Source organism: Guillardia theta, assembly GCF_000315625.1.
Source record: "Guillardia theta CCMP2712 unplaced genomic scaffold GUITHscaffold_115, whole genome shotgun sequence".
Taxonomy (NCBI): Eukaryota; class Cryptophyceae; order Pyrenomonadales; family Geminigeraceae; genus Guillardia; species Guillardia theta.
This window is the reverse complement of record NW_005434559.1, coordinates 145,991-160,051: the sequence shown is the minus strand read 5'-3', so window position 1 is coordinate 160,051 and position 14,061 is coordinate 145,991. Positions and strand designations below refer to the sequence as shown.

The window sequence follows — 14,061 nt, the reverse complement described above, 5'->3', positions numbered from 1 at the left end:
TGTGGGCAATGAACCGTTACATTATAAAAACGTAGTCAAAGTGATGGGCATGTCTCGGGTCAAGCTTGCGCGTAGCGTTTGAAGCTTGTCCTTCATAGCTGCATGCTGCTCTGCATGCAAACCCTTGGGCTTCGGGGAGGTGATCAAACCCGCCGGAATGCGACAAGAATCGCGCACAGCAGGTGGGCCTCTGCCTCCTCGTCCTGCTGCCAAACCTCTCCCAGGAGACGCCTTGCTTATCTCCAGCAGCGTCTCCTAAGAGATCGAGTCTGGCAGCAGCTTAACCTCAGCAACCGGCCTGCGTCAGGGGTCAAGGCGAAACCATCGCGACTGTCACAAACTGAACCTGACGAAAGTCAAGACCGGAGCTCTTAGTCACTTTGAGTGTCGTGAACAGCTCCGCACTGCCAGAGAGTCAGCTAGGCTCGGCCCAGCCCACGAGTGCTGACTGACCTTGTCGGATGGATGCCAACGAGTTCATCCAGGTCCTCCTGCATGTCCGACTCAGCTGGGGCAAGTGCTGGGCAACAGCGTCACCTTGGTGGCTCTTAGCTTCAGAGCGATGGCGAATCCTTGCATGATCTCTCCTGCACCCCACCCGAGGTAGTGCATCCCCAGGACCCTCTCGTTGTCCTTCTTATCCACAATCACCTGACCAACACAGGCGCATCAGCAGCTCCCCATTGAGAGGGAAAGGAGCAGTGACCTTGAGGTATCCTGCGTTGTCTCCTCGTCCCGGGACAGTCAGCTCAAGCGGCTGCGAGAGAATCTCAGGGCAGGGGAGCGAGACATTGAGATTTGACCTTGAAGCTCTGATGATAAACTTCGATGTTCTCCTCACCATGTCGGGCGATCGCGTCCTCCTCGCTCAGACCGACGCATCCGTACTCGACAGGGGTGAAGACGGCTGTCGGAACCTTCTCGTAGTCCATCGCCTTGCTGCTCGCTCCGAAAATTCTGCGTGCAAGAAGGATACCAGCTTGGATTGCCACGGGTGTGAGCTCAGGGTATCCATGAAGAACGTCGCCGATAGCATAGATATGGTCAACGTTGCTCTGCTCGGTCAAACCGACGCCCGTGCCTGTCCCGATGATCTTCTTGGATGACGGGTCCGTCTTGATTCCTGCGTTCTGCACTCCGCACTGCTCGGTGAGCGCATACCTCCCGATCGCAAGCATGACGGTGTCGTACTCGTCAGATTCCATGGTATCACCGCCGTTGGTTGGCTTCCAGAAAACCTTGATCTTCCCAGATTCGGCTTTTTCTATCTTGGCTGGAATGCACCCACGGATGAACTTGGTCCCTTCCTCCTCCATGTAGGAGCAGATCATCTCGGCACACTGCTGATCGAACCCACGAAGAGGAATCGAGCGCATCATTACGGTGGTGTCGTAGTTGAGGCCTCTCAAGAAACCGGCACATTCCAAGGCAACATAGGAAGCTCCCACAACCAGAGTCTTCCCTGGTGGCGAAGACAGGGAGAACAGGTCGTCGGATGTTATGCAGAGCTCCATCTCATTTGGGATGCCAAGGTACTTGGGCCTTCCGCCTGTAGCCACAATGAAGTTTTCAGCTGTTTTCCTCGAGACGTTTCCCTTCCTGTCTGTCAGCTCAACGGTGTGCTCGTCGACAAAAACCGCCAAGGCATTCAGGTAGTCAACTTTCTTCGTGCGCAACTCCGTTCGGTAGCGGAAGTTCAGGCCGCTGATGTAGTCTTGCACATTGTTCACCATCGTCTCCCAGTCGTGAGTCTTCTCGTCCGGCAGCTTCCAACCGAACGATTTCGCGTCTTCAACCGCTAGACCCAGTAGGCAAGCCTGATGCATCAACTTCTTCGGAATGCATCCTACATTCACGCATGTTCCTCCAAGCCCCCAAGTTGTTCCTGCACATGAGTCAACCACAGCGAAACTTCACAGGGGACGGCGAAAGGGGGAGGGCGAAGTCACGAAGGCCAAGGCAACAAGAGGGGAGCAGCTAGATCTGTACCCTTGGGACTCGGTGTGACATAATCGCAAACCGCGACCTTGGCACCGAGAGCAGCAGCTTCTTTGGAAGCGGCTAGACCTCCTGCCACAGGAGGTGAGTCGTTCTTAACATGACCGGCCGGTTCCCCTACCCGATCCTCCACCGATGACGAGCAAGTCGTAGTCGTACTGCATCGCCTTGCTGGCGTGACGTGAGTGAGGAGCCGCACGTGCAGTAGCAGGAAAGGGCTCACCCCGAAAAAAACCGGATGATCACAGTATGACAGCGCCTCCTGTTTACGAGCCCTCTCCCGAACTTGAGAATGTTAATGGTTCAACTGTGAAGAAACCAATCAGCTTCATTCTCCTGACCACCAGCGTCGAAATGGGAGAGCGTTCATCACGATGATGGCTGAGATCCATATGCAATGCAAGACACGGGCATCACTTGGAATACAACTCGTGCTGAGAGGAAGATATTGGAAGCGAGAAAACAAGATAGGAGGAGCGATAGGCGGAGCCGGGCGGGTGGGGAGGAGGACGAGGAATTACACGAGAAAGGGAGATCTGAAGAGGCATTGAGGTATCGATGTAGAGGGAGAGCTGGGGGAGGAGGGGGAGAGAGAGAGGAGGGAGGGAGAGAAGGGAGTTCCGAGGAGAGGAGTTGACACACATTCAGAGAAGGGAGAGACAAGGGTGAGAGATGGGAGGGATCAGGTGGACGAGAAGGAGTAGGAGGACGAGGCAGGAAGAGGGAGGCAGGGGGAGAGACAGGGAGAAGGAAGGGCAAGAGTCAGCGGAGGAGGCGGATGGAAGGAACGGAGGATAGGGGCTACTTGTGCATAGAGGGCGCCGATAGAACGATCCAGAGCAGGAGAGGTGGGGTGCGACGATTCGGGCGGGGGTAGTCAGAGTGTCGGTGGGTACTGTAATGACCGGTAGTGATGGTAAGGGATAGGGGTACATTCGGTGTTTCCATGGTAAGATAGCCGGGTAGGGTACTGTAATTTGGGCGAAGGGGTCCATGTCAGCATTGGTCTGTGATTGTCCGTGGAGTTTTGAGGGGGTAGGGTGGATAAGTTTTTACACAGGGGTACTTTTACCAGGGAAATAGGGGGGTACTTGTTTTCGGGGATGTAAGCTCGAGGTATAGAGGAATGTGGCTTTCTGGCAGTGGGGTACTGACCCTCACCCCCCTTGAATTCCTTGAAATCAATTTAAAAGGACCGGTACTTTTGGACCATGTGCTGTCTTGATGGTAAATTCCTGGGGTCCGTCCAATTTACGGGAATGAGGTGGGGTGGTCGAATGGCCGGAAGCTCTCCCGCCCTTTTTAACAAGTAGTTGTATATAATTTGAAATTTAACTACTTTGTACCAGTAAAACTTTAATATGTTTATAAGATTTCAAAATTACCCCCACTGTTCACATATTGTACGGTGTTCCTAATATTTGAGTAATTTTGGACCTGTACTATGTTTTAAAATCGTCGGGGAGTCCTTTCCATGTTGGAATTCAACGACGAGCGGGAGGAGGGAGGGACGAGGAGGTAGAGAGGAGATGGAATCTTGCGGCGAATCTACTTGGATGAAGTGATGTTCCCGTCCTGTCCATCGTTGGAAAGCAGTTGATGAACAACTCCGTGACTCTCGGTGTACTTGTGATCTGAGGAACGAGTTGGAAAGATCATGAGCATAACTTTCACGTGGGACAAGTAACAGGAGAAAATATGGAAACCGCACAGGAAAGCCGAAAATGTCAGGGGACAAGGGAAGATTCATCCGAGAATGTTCCCACATCCTGTAAGAAGCAGAGGAAACTTGATCACGTACGAGACGATGGACGAAAGGGAGAAGATACCACTCCCAGGATTAAGGTCCTCAAGGGATTGTCCATGGAAATGGCTGAGCAAGAAATTTCTCTCCATGGGGACCAACCCATTCACTTGAGAAGAATCTGTCCTGATCGCAGCATGACAGGGGACAAGGTCTCAGAGTACATACGATCCCTCGAGGAGAAGGAGAAGCAGCTCAGCCCATCCTGCCGGCCCCAGTTTCGTGTCTTCACGTCTGACACGTCTGTTCTGCGGATGGGGTTCAGTGACTTCAGCCAGCGATGTGGACAGGGGGAGTTTGGGTACCTTGAGACTAGCTCTACGGACCGCAGCAACGGAAGAGGCGACCATCTTGTTGACTTCTGCCAAGACGGGGCCATGAGCCATTGCCCCTTACCCTGCATGCGAGAGGAGGATTACTTCAAGACTCGTTGCTACATGTCATTGATGCAGGCGCCCCACCGGAACGTAGCTGAGTGGCACTCGGACGGGTTCGATCAAGTGGTTCTCAACGTGTTTGGAGGGGACGAGAAGAATTCTCTCAAGCAGTTCGACCTGCTCCCTCCTCGCCCTGATCTCTCAGGGGGCATGTCAGGTTGGATCGATCCAGCGCAGATTGCTACGGAGGAAGCGAGGCGTGTGCTGTTAGAACCAGGAGATATCCTGTACCTTCCTGCGGGATGGATTCATCGTGTGAGCACAGCGGGAAGAAGTTTCACCATCAACTGGGGGTTCTATACACGCCATGTGTGACCTTTCCTCCTTGCTCCAGCTCGCATCCGATTGTTCGTTTACTAGTAGAGTTTATTGTACAACAGCGAGAGAGAGAGAGGGTAGGAAAGGGAGGAGGGGGGGAGGGGAGCAAGGGAGAGCTCGATCTACAGGAACGGAATCATCTTTTTCTTCGAGCTTGCGAAATCAAGAGCAACAACAGCGGCAGCGTGGAAGAACACAGCAGACACCTCAAGCTCTTCTACCCTTGAGATGACCCATTTAGGACCTTCGTGCGATGCTGACGCCACGTGCTTGCCGTCCTGCATGAAGTACATGCTTGACAGAGTTTGCTCCACGTGAAAGCTGAGACGGGAGGAGAGTCCGTGGAACTGCATCTTCAAGTTCAAAGAGAGGAGAGTGGGAGATGGGGGAGCAGGAAGAAGAGGACAGAGAAGAAGGGGGCAGAGAGGTTCAGGGTGAGAGGAGAGCAGGGATGAGAGCAGAGTGTAGGAGAGTTCCAGGGTAGATGGAAGTTTGGATACGATGCAACCAGATTGTACAATGCAGCATCAACGGCAGGTACCTGGATGGTCATTCCTGGACCCTTCTGCTGCATGTAAATGACTTCCTCGTTGTAAATGAACTTCCACCTCTGCGCCAAGTTCAAATCGCCGAACAAAAGTTTGAGCTCTTACGTGTGCTTGGTCGAACTTGCCTCCTGTCCCCACTCTCTTACCTATCATGTCAAGATACCAAAATTTGACAAGACGGCCAGTGAAAAACTCGCGCTCGGCGTTGAACATCTGACAGGAACCAGTCAGCCGCTACAACGATCACCAGGAGATCACCAGGAGGACTTTGTTTCCATCTTCCAGCAGCTCCAGCACGTGCTGCTTGTCTTGCATCGAGGCTGTCCTGGCAGTTGCCTGCTTGACGGGGACGTGATGCTCCTCCTCTTGAGCCCCAGCGAGCGAGAAGTAGTTCTTGATCTTAGCAGTCTTGTTCATAGCGACGAAATCTGCCAAGGACCGCAAGTGAGCCTGTCGATCCCAGCAGCTGCTCAGCTACGATTGAGGTCTCACCCTTGACCTCGTCGAAGGACAGGGGCATACCAACGGGGAAGGCAATCTACAAGCTCGTGAGGGCCCGAGGTCGAGAAGGAGCGCTGGTTGTCACCTGCACGTCTGACTCGTACCCCTGGATGACCATCAGCCTGTCGTATCGCTCCTTCTCGTCGTAGTACTTCATCTCTTGAGCGATTTCGGCCAGAACAGCCTTGGTCGGGATAACCCCGTGTTTGATCACCTTCTGGTGGTAGAACCTAGATCTCTTCTCCTTCTTCTCCTGTAGTGAAGTATGAGCTACCCCCCGCCTGCTCTCCCTCTCCCTTGAGAGTCGTCCTCACCCTTTCGTCAGCCAGCTTCTTGTTCACCGACTGCAGCAACAGCCTCTCTGCAAACTTTCCTTCCACAGCCTTGTTGACCTCGTCCGTCTTGAGCTGCCGGTCTGCTTCGATCTTCTTCATCATCCGATAAGCCACGATGTGCTCCCATGGGGCGAAAGAGTAGCTCTTGTTCAAGGAGGCGTCGCCGCCCTGCTCAAGCTCACGGGAGGCCAACCTGAGCATGCACGCGTCACAGCAGCAGGCAGCAGAACAAGAGCAGCTGCAGTCACGTTGGTGAGTGAGGAAGGATGGTTCTTGAAGCGTCGTGCTTCCTCGAGCTCGCGATGGTGGCAGATCGAGCGATCGACATGGTCCCGTCGTGGACGGTCACATCGTCATCCTCCACCAGGTCTTGCTCCGTCACCCCGTAGAAGCTCTTGAGCAGCTTGGGCTCGTTCTTCATGTACGTCAGTTGATAGTTACCCAGGGAAGGACTCCTCGCGTTCTCTGGGATTGCCGAGTTGCTTCTGGTTTCTGCAGACCTCATCTTGATGGGAACAGCTCCTACAAACATCTTCTTGTCGAATGGTTTCGGATGCCCTTTCCTGTTAAGCTCGCCCCGTCACAACCCCTCCAGCTCGATTCTCAGCTCACCCGTCGAACTCCCAAGGTGGTTTCCCCGTCTTCTGAACGTGCGCCATGATGTGCTGCATGGAGGTCTGGGTGGGAGGGTGGAAGGAGACGGCAGTGATGAAAGATCCGTTGGGATCAGAGTCTGTCAGGATCATGCTGTCCAGGTCGTTCCTCTCAGGTTTCCATGAGGTCATCACGGCATCCACAAACTCTTTCTTGCTGGAAGTATTCTCGAAGTAGATCTCCTTGTCTTTCTTCCATCCCGCCAGCCTGATCGTCAGCTTGGTCAGCTTCTCTTCATCCTCTTTCAGTTCCTTGAGGCTCGTGAAGGGGATGGACTTTCTCTGCAGCCCTGCTTGCTCCGATCTCAGGCAGATCACTCTCTGAGAGAGGATAGCGCTCTTCGGGACTTGGACCTCCACCTCTCGCTCGTCAGCTCGCAGGTTTTCCAGCAGGATGCAACGGTCGTACTTGCTGACCAAGAGAGTCTTGAGGTAGAAGCTCAGCCCCGCACGCTTCGCCACCACCCACTTCATCTCCTCCGCGTTCTGTGGCTGCACCGCCTCTTGAGCGAGACGAGACGACGGATGTTTCACGGAGGGTCGGCCGTGAGTTCTCAAGGAGGCCTGAGACCAGAGGAGCTTCATGTGAGCTTGCTGCTGCAGCTGCAGCGATCTGATCTCCTTGGCCTCACCCTCCTCCTTGGCCTGCACCACCTGTTGCTCCACGGCGACAAACTTGAGGTGTCGAAGGTATCGGGTGCTGGTGTCCAACGAGAAACTTCTCTTGTTGTCGAGGAAGTGAATCAGCTTCCGGAGGTGAGATTCTTGCATCGACTTGATCTGCTGGTTCGAGCAGAAAAGTCGGACAATGCTGGCAAAACAATGTCAAGGGCTGTACAAGAAAGCATCTTCACGCTCATCGCAACCAACCTGATCTCCAGGTGAACGACGGAATCTGAGCCATCGAGTCAAACATTCCCTCCACGTGAGATACAATCTCTTCTCACCTTTGGGAGACAGCTCAACGTCAGCTGGGAAAGGGTTTCCAGGATTCCTCAAGTATTCGTCGTATTGGACGTCAGCTGGACGTCAACTCGTCAGCGAGGCCAGGAGTCACGTCAGGTGTTACCCATTTCGAGGATTCTCAGCTCCTCGAAGTTGCAGCCCATCACGTGCGACAGCTCTGCATGTCTGTCAGACCCTCCGGTGCTCCCGCTGGTGACGTCACCTCTTACGAGTTTGTCTTCAATGCTCGCTTGACGATCAGCATCAGCGTACATGTCTGCACCAAACCTTCACCCCTGCTCTCTCCTCAACGTTTCTTGCCTGCCAGTTGGGGGATACTGAATATGCAGAAGAAAGCTGTGCTCGGAGGAGTCGAAGGCAGGTAGTCAAAATCGCAAATTAACAATTTCGCTTTGTGCCCCGCTTCTTCATCATGTCCATATTCTTCTCTGAGGTGTGGTTTTGGTTCTTCGTCTTCTTGTTCTTGCATTTGTTCTTGTGGTAGATTTTGTTGTAGATTTTGTTGTAGATTTTGTATTTGTTGTATTTGTGGTGCTTCTTCTTGTTGATGGTCCTGCACTTGTTGTTGTTGTAGTTGATACTTGTGTGTTGGCTGTATTGGCTCCTATAAAAGCACATAAAGACATCGGTTTCATATGCATGAGCAACGCTCACCTTCTCTTGTCCGCTCAGAGATGAATTTTCTTGTGCTCGACTGAGAGTTGGGGCAAAGGAGACCTGAACATCTTTTAGTTTGCAGACGAGAAGGAGAAATTTCAACACATTTGTAGACGATCTACTGCGTTCTCTTTGACTTGTCTGTTTGTCCGCTTGTTGATGTGGGAGATGGGCGATAGCATCCTTGACGATTGTTAGAGCCGATCCACACAAAGAAGATGAAAATGACTTGTGTCGCTGACGCCATTGTCTTGGGTTCTTGTGTTGTATCGTCGGGGATTTGGATTGGATTCTCTTCTTCATCTACCACGACATTCAGATGCTCAACATCACTTGCAATCTTTCATGACAACCATTCTGATACTTCACGAGGTAAGAATCTCCTGTTCTTGAATAGTAGACTCCATCTCCATGTCGTCTTCCTGCTTCAGCGTCAGGACATTCTCAGTTAGAATGGATGACAACCGAAGACAAACGTTGTTTCCAGCACACCCCCATCAGCGTACTTGTACTTTCCTCTTTCATCGAGTTCACGAGAGAAACTGAGACAATCAGGAGGCTGACCTTCCTTGCATGACATTGCACTCCCAGTACCCGTCGTACACATCTCCATTGTTGAAGATAAATCTGAAAACAATCTCATTTCCTTATCTCCATCTCCATCTCCATCCTCAGAAGCATCACTATCACTATCATCTTCGTTATCTCAAAGACCAACAACTTCTTTCCTCCTCATTCTCATACTCCTCAGTCTCAGCAAGAAGACATTCACTGACCTTCCAAGCCCGTGCATCTTTCCATCTTTGAATTCTCCGGAGTATTTTCCATTTCGGAATCGCTTCACGTCGAACCCATCTTGTATCTTCTTTTCGCCCTCCTGCGGTTCCTCTCCGTTCCACACCCCTGCCCCGTCCTCCGACCCTCCATCAGCAACACGATGGGAAGCAGAGCTCGCGCGGGAGCGAAGAGCTTCGGACATATCTGGAGCAAAGAATCAGTCTCGAGGGACCTAGTCCTGCTCGCATCCTACACTTCAACAAACCTCCTCTCTTGCCCTCCTCCTCCCCATCTCCTCCTCCCTTCTCCCTTCGGTCTCCTCACCAACTCTCCTCTTCCCCTTCCCCGCGCCTTCACTGCCTCCCCCTCCTCCCTTGCCCTCCCTCGGCCTTGTCCTGCGACTATTCCTATTGCCCTTGACCCTCCACCTGCTGGTAGTCACAAACTACCGGGGAGGGAAAAGATTTTTACGTGGTCGGTCGGAGGAGGCAGCGGGGGGCGGGGGGGAGAGGGAAGGGCGATGAACAGGGGCAACGAGGACTTGTGGACGATGAGCAGGAGCAACGAGGACTTGTGGACGATGAGCAGGAGCAACGAGGACTTGTGGACGATGAGCAGGAGCAACGAGGACTTGTGGACGATGAGCAGGAGCAACGATCAACCAGTACAGTGATGGGAGCACAGCGAGGCCGGGGGTTGCGTACAGGACTGCTGTTCTGCGATGAGATGATAGAACTAGAGCGACCGTCGTTGTATGAGAGTAAAGGAAGGATAAGAAGAGAAGGCGAAGTGGTTTTGGTTCTACTTCTGCATCAAATCACGTTGAAGTCACTAGGATTTCTTCTTCTTGGACTTGTTTGCCTTGGACTGTGACTTGCCTATCTTGGATCTCTTGAAGAACGAGTTGTGATCGCTCATAACGTCTTTTTCCGAGCTTCGTTCCAGACGTTGCAGACGTCGCAAGGCGTCACTGAACAGAGGGCCTGGGACCCTGTCAGTCTCTGAGAAGAGAAGCAAGAATAAGACCGTATGAAGCTGAGAGCTGCTGCTGCTGCTGCTGCAAGAAGCTCTCGATCTGCAAGCACCTCAATCTCTCCCTCGCTCTCACTTGCTCACCTTCTTCCTCTCCGTTGAGCTCTCTGTAAGTAGAACCACCTCCTCCCACACTCTCTCAATCAGCACCCACTGCCCAACACCGTCACCGTCCTCATATCATCGAAAACTCATAATCAGCTTATCATCATCATGTCCATCATCATGATCATCATCATCATCGTTGCAAGTACTCGGCTCTCACCAGCGAGGGAATGTGCTCTCCGGGCTCATCAGGGTACAGCGACTGCTCTAAGTCAGATACTCAACAACGCGCGCATGCTGCCAAGACCGCGGTTGACTTGGTGAGGACATCGGCGATCTTGAGTGCATTGGTCTTGTCTCCAGCCTCCGCGTACTTGAGAGCCTTCGAGGAAGAGTGAGAAACGTCGAGTTGCTCTGCAGACTGACTTTATCTGCAAACTTGGACATCTCTTGCTTGTACACTCTCGGCAAACATTTCGCCATGGTAAGACCTTGGATCTGATGGTGAGAGCAGTGAGTTGAAGCGTACAAGAAGAGACAATCAGACGACAAGACTCGCTGAGATGGTTCAGAGGTGGAGGAGATGGGCAGGAGGGGAGGGGAGACGTTCGAGCTTGACGAGGTGGGGGAGGAGAGCAGGGGACGGTCGTTCCGTTGTACCTCTTGCTGCAGAGTTTCGACTTCGAAGGGCCTGTTCGGATGATCTCGATCAGTACAGAGCATGCGGACATGTCACAACGGTGTAAGCAAGCACCTGCGTGCAAATTCTAAAACCTCGTCTCCGATGTCTGATGATCCAGTGAGTTGAGTTGCAAAAGCAAAAGTTTCTTGGTCACCTGTTTTCCCGTCGTACTTGTACACCAGCTGCACAACCTGTGAAGGAATCAAGTTCAGCAGAAAGAGGATGAGAGGGAGACATCGTACGAGCTCTTCCAGGTCAGTCCTCCCGAGGGGTGCGAGCTTTACCCCAAGATCGATCTTCTCTTCACTCTGAGGAGAGTATCAACTTTAATGTGATGATGATGATGATGATGATAATGATGATAATGATGATGGTGGAGATGATGATGATGATGACGATGATGATGATGATGATGATGATGATGATGATGATGATGATGATGGAGAAGAAGAAGAAGAAGGAGAAGAAGATGATGATGATGATGATGCAGATGACGGAGAAGAAGAAGAAGAAGAAGAAGAAGATGATGATGATGATTATGATGATGTTATTGACTCTCTTGATGGTGGAGTAGAAAGGGAAAGAACACTGGAGACATCACCTCAATCTCTTGCTGCTCGTCTATATCGGATTCAGACATGTCCTTCATCTTGGCATTGTCCTTTCTCTTCTTCTTCTCTATCTTCTTGGGCTCTTTCATCTTCTTGATCTGAAACTTCAACTGCTTTATCTCTCCATGCTTGGCCCTGATCAATTCATCCACACTCCGGTTGCTCATCAGAAATCCAGGGAACAACACGTTGCTCTCTTTCCCTGAATCCAACATATCAAATTTCTGCTCTGCTATCGTCCCCACTCCTCTTCCGACTACCTGGCAGCTTGTCTTCATCCATCTTGAACAGTTCTCCATTGTTCATGTGCATTGCACCATCAGGCTGTCATCCTTCAAGTTCAGGTCCGCATGCGAGCAGGCGGCAACACCTGCAGCATCCACAGCACCTTCCCACCCAGTTGTCCCTCGCAGATGTCAACAGAGCAGGTGCACCTTTCCCACACACGTCAGGCGTCGCCGACCTCACTGACCCATCGCAGCTCACCAGGAGTAGCTCTGAGGGCTGGACGCCTCCTTGATCCGCTTCTCCAGCAGGTTGAGGTGGAGGGAGGCTGCAAGCCCTACCGTCAGCCGCAGGCCTTGCAGGAGGAGTTGTTGCCTGTGCTGTTGTTGGACAGCCTGATGTCGACGCAGCAAACATGGTGCCTCTGCACTCCCGGAGGGAAGCAGTGCTTTGCGGACGGGTGCTCCAGGTTGAGAGTACCACAGGGGTACGCGTCCACAACACCTGACGAGCGAAGGTCGGGGCTTCTCGTCAAGGAGGTGCACGGACAGGTAGAGCTCACCCGAGAGATCAGCGAGGAGGAAGAGGATGCAGAGGATGCGGAGAGGTAGCTTTCTTAGTCCACATGCTCCCATCGTCTTGCTCTCGTTCGATGTTCCCTACACCTCCTGCAGAGGCGATAAAGAACGACAAGATGATACGGATGTTTTTACCATGCTGCGACGCTCAGAAATACGGTAGGATCCCTCCTTCCTCCTTCTTGTTGCTTTTCCTCCTCCTCGCCCCCCTCCGCTCAATCCTTCCCTTCTTCCCTCCCTCCTTTCCTCCTACCCTACTCCCTTCCCTACTCCCTTCCCTCCCCTCCCCTCCCTTCCTCCCTGCCTCGACTCACTCTTCCACCTTCTTCCCTACCTTCACTCCACTCATCTCCTCCATCTCCTCTCCTCTCGTCTGCCTCCAGTCTCCTGCCGCTCCCCGACGGACGCATCCGATTCTCTGCCCCTGTCCTACTTTTTTTCTATTCGCGCGTTTCGGGCTGATGTCACGATCCTCCCCACGTCCCCTTCATTCCTGACACTCTCGCTATCTAGCTCGCTCTCTCCTACATCAGGACTCCCCCTCCCCGCTCCTCCTCCTCCTCCTCCTCCTCCTCCTCCTCCTCCTCCTCCTCCTCCTCCTCCTCCTCCTACTCTCCTCCTCCCCCCTCCTCCACACATCCTGTCCCTTCTCCAATCCTGGGCGGGCAGACCATGTCGGGGGATGGATCAGAGTTCAGCATGACTGTCACGATGTGATGGGGATGGCAATGTCATGGCGGCTCGCGGCTTACCTTCTGCTTGTGCTGCTTGATCCCTCCGTTCTCGCGCACCGGGCACATCAGAACGTCACCTGCAGCCAGCAGCATGAGGAGGGTGGCGCCCTTGCTCGCATCGCTGTCAGGCATCCAGATGGACATCGGGTGGAGATGGCCAACAAGTCATCTTCCGTCAGCGCTCAGATCGTCATCTGTGGAGACTTCTGCCGGCGGGGATGCGAGTTCAGAGAGGTCCCGCGGGAGGAGTGGGACGGTTTCGACGAGTTTCCCGTCCTGCAAATCTTTCATGGGTCGACGATACCCGAGTATGACCAGGACAACAAGCAGTACGTGGTATTGCAGAGCTACATGGTCAAGCTCTTCCAGGTCTTCGCCAACAGCTCACAGCACAGCTCCTCCGGAACCGTGCTCGAGTTCGACTTGGTTCCCCGGCTCCCCGAATCGTTCCCGCAGCACGAGGCGTCGGAGGTCGTGCACGAGCTCAGAGTGTTCCTACGGCAGGAGGAGGAGAGCTGGGAGGGGGAGAACTCCTTCTTCTGGACTGCTCCTCTGATCAAGCACAAGACCATCTTCATGTCTGCCCTCCTCCCCCTCCTCCTCTTCATGTTTCTCACTTTGTCTGCAAGATATCACCATCTCGGACTCGGCGACCATCTCATTTGCTCCAGCATCATTCGGTTCTATGCTCAGAGTTTTGCTCTTGTGCTCTTCGCTGTCAGCATCAACTACACCGGTAATCCTCCTCCTCCTCCTCCTCCTCCTCCTCCTCCTCACCTCGCCACCTCATCAGAGGCTATGAAGCAACTGTTCGCCGACCTTCCCAACGTGGTTCCTTTCCTGGTCAAGGACGAGTACCAGATGATGCAAACGAAAGAGTCAGTATTTCAAGATGGAAACATCGAGTTCCTGCGGTTGTTCCTTGACTCTCTTTCTCCTCTCTGAAGTGAATTCAGGCTGGGATATCACAAGATCACCCCCTTTACTGACGCCCTGATAAACAAGTGAGATATTCCTGACAACAGTTGCTGCTGCTGCTGCTGCTGCTGCTGATGATGATGATGATGATGATGATGATGACGATGATGATGATGATGATGATGATGATGATGATGATGATGATGATGATGATGATGATGATGATGATGATGATGATGATG

General features: G+C 52.8%; 4 protein-coding genes across 4 annotated transcripts; 2 read left to right on the top strand and 2 right to left on the bottom strand.

Moving 5' to 3' along the window:
- Window position 1: 1 nt before the first annotated feature.
- GUITHDRAFT_90077 (hypothetical protein) lies at window positions 2-2,283 on the bottom strand. Its single transcript, XM_005823016.1, has 9 exons — window positions 2,222-2,283; window positions 2,120-2,169; window positions 1,990-2,070; window positions 804-1,885; window positions 707-757; window positions 538-651; window positions 454-491; window positions 347-404; window positions 2-298 (listed from the first exon to the last, which is right to left on the bottom strand). Exons 2-9 carry the CDS (start codon window positions 2,160-2,162, stop codon window positions 287-289), a joined length of 1,479 nt encoding a protein of 492 aa, XP_005823073.1. The 5' UTR covers window positions 2,163-2,169; window positions 2,222-2,283; the 3' UTR covers window positions 2-286.
- A 1,656-nt stretch (window positions 2,284-3,939) lies between these two features.
- Window positions 3,940-4,554, top strand: GUITHDRAFT_117762 (hypothetical protein; the record flags this gene model as incomplete). The annotated part of the gene is made up of 1 exon (XM_005823015.1): window positions 3,940-4,554. One exon carries the CDS (start codon window positions 3,940-3,942, stop codon window positions 4,552-4,554), a length of 615 nt encoding a protein of 204 aa, XP_005823072.1.
- A 125-nt stretch (window positions 4,555-4,679) lies between these two features.
- Window positions 4,680-12,224, bottom strand: GUITHDRAFT_165826 (hypothetical protein; the record flags this gene model as incomplete). Its single annotated transcript, XM_005823014.1, has 34 exons — window positions 4,680-4,904; window positions 5,099-5,167; window positions 5,211-5,318; window positions 5,364-5,533; window positions 5,598-5,643; window positions 5,692-5,859; window positions 5,921-6,134; window positions 6,190-6,504; window positions 6,554-7,405; window positions 7,465-7,489; window positions 7,542-7,616; window positions 7,664-7,816; window positions 7,861-8,164; window positions 8,215-8,277; window positions 8,323-8,400; window positions 8,447-8,520; window positions 8,571-8,639; window positions 8,710-8,759; window positions 8,782-8,844; window positions 8,994-9,198; window positions 9,319-9,425; window positions 9,827-9,977; window positions 10,021-10,069; window positions 10,292-10,333; window positions 10,379-10,453; window positions 10,498-10,569; window positions 10,732-10,762; window positions 10,826-10,859; window positions 10,908-10,944; window positions 11,355-11,566; window positions 11,625-11,688; window positions 11,735-11,798; window positions 11,851-11,964; window positions 12,094-12,224. 34 exons carry the CDS (start codon window positions 12,222-12,224, stop codon window positions 4,680-4,682), a joined length of 4,509 nt encoding a protein of 1,502 aa, XP_005823071.1.
- A 665-nt stretch (window positions 12,225-12,889) lies between these two features.
- On the top strand, window positions 12,890-13,846 carry GUITHDRAFT_146029 (hypothetical protein; the record flags this gene model as incomplete). Its single annotated transcript, XM_005823013.1, has 1 exon — window positions 12,890-13,846. The coding sequence occupies one exon, from the start codon at window positions 12,890-12,892 to the stop codon at window positions 13,844-13,846; it is 957 nt and encodes a 318-aa protein (XP_005823070.1).
- Between the last annotated feature and the right edge of the window lie 215 nt (window positions 13,847-14,061).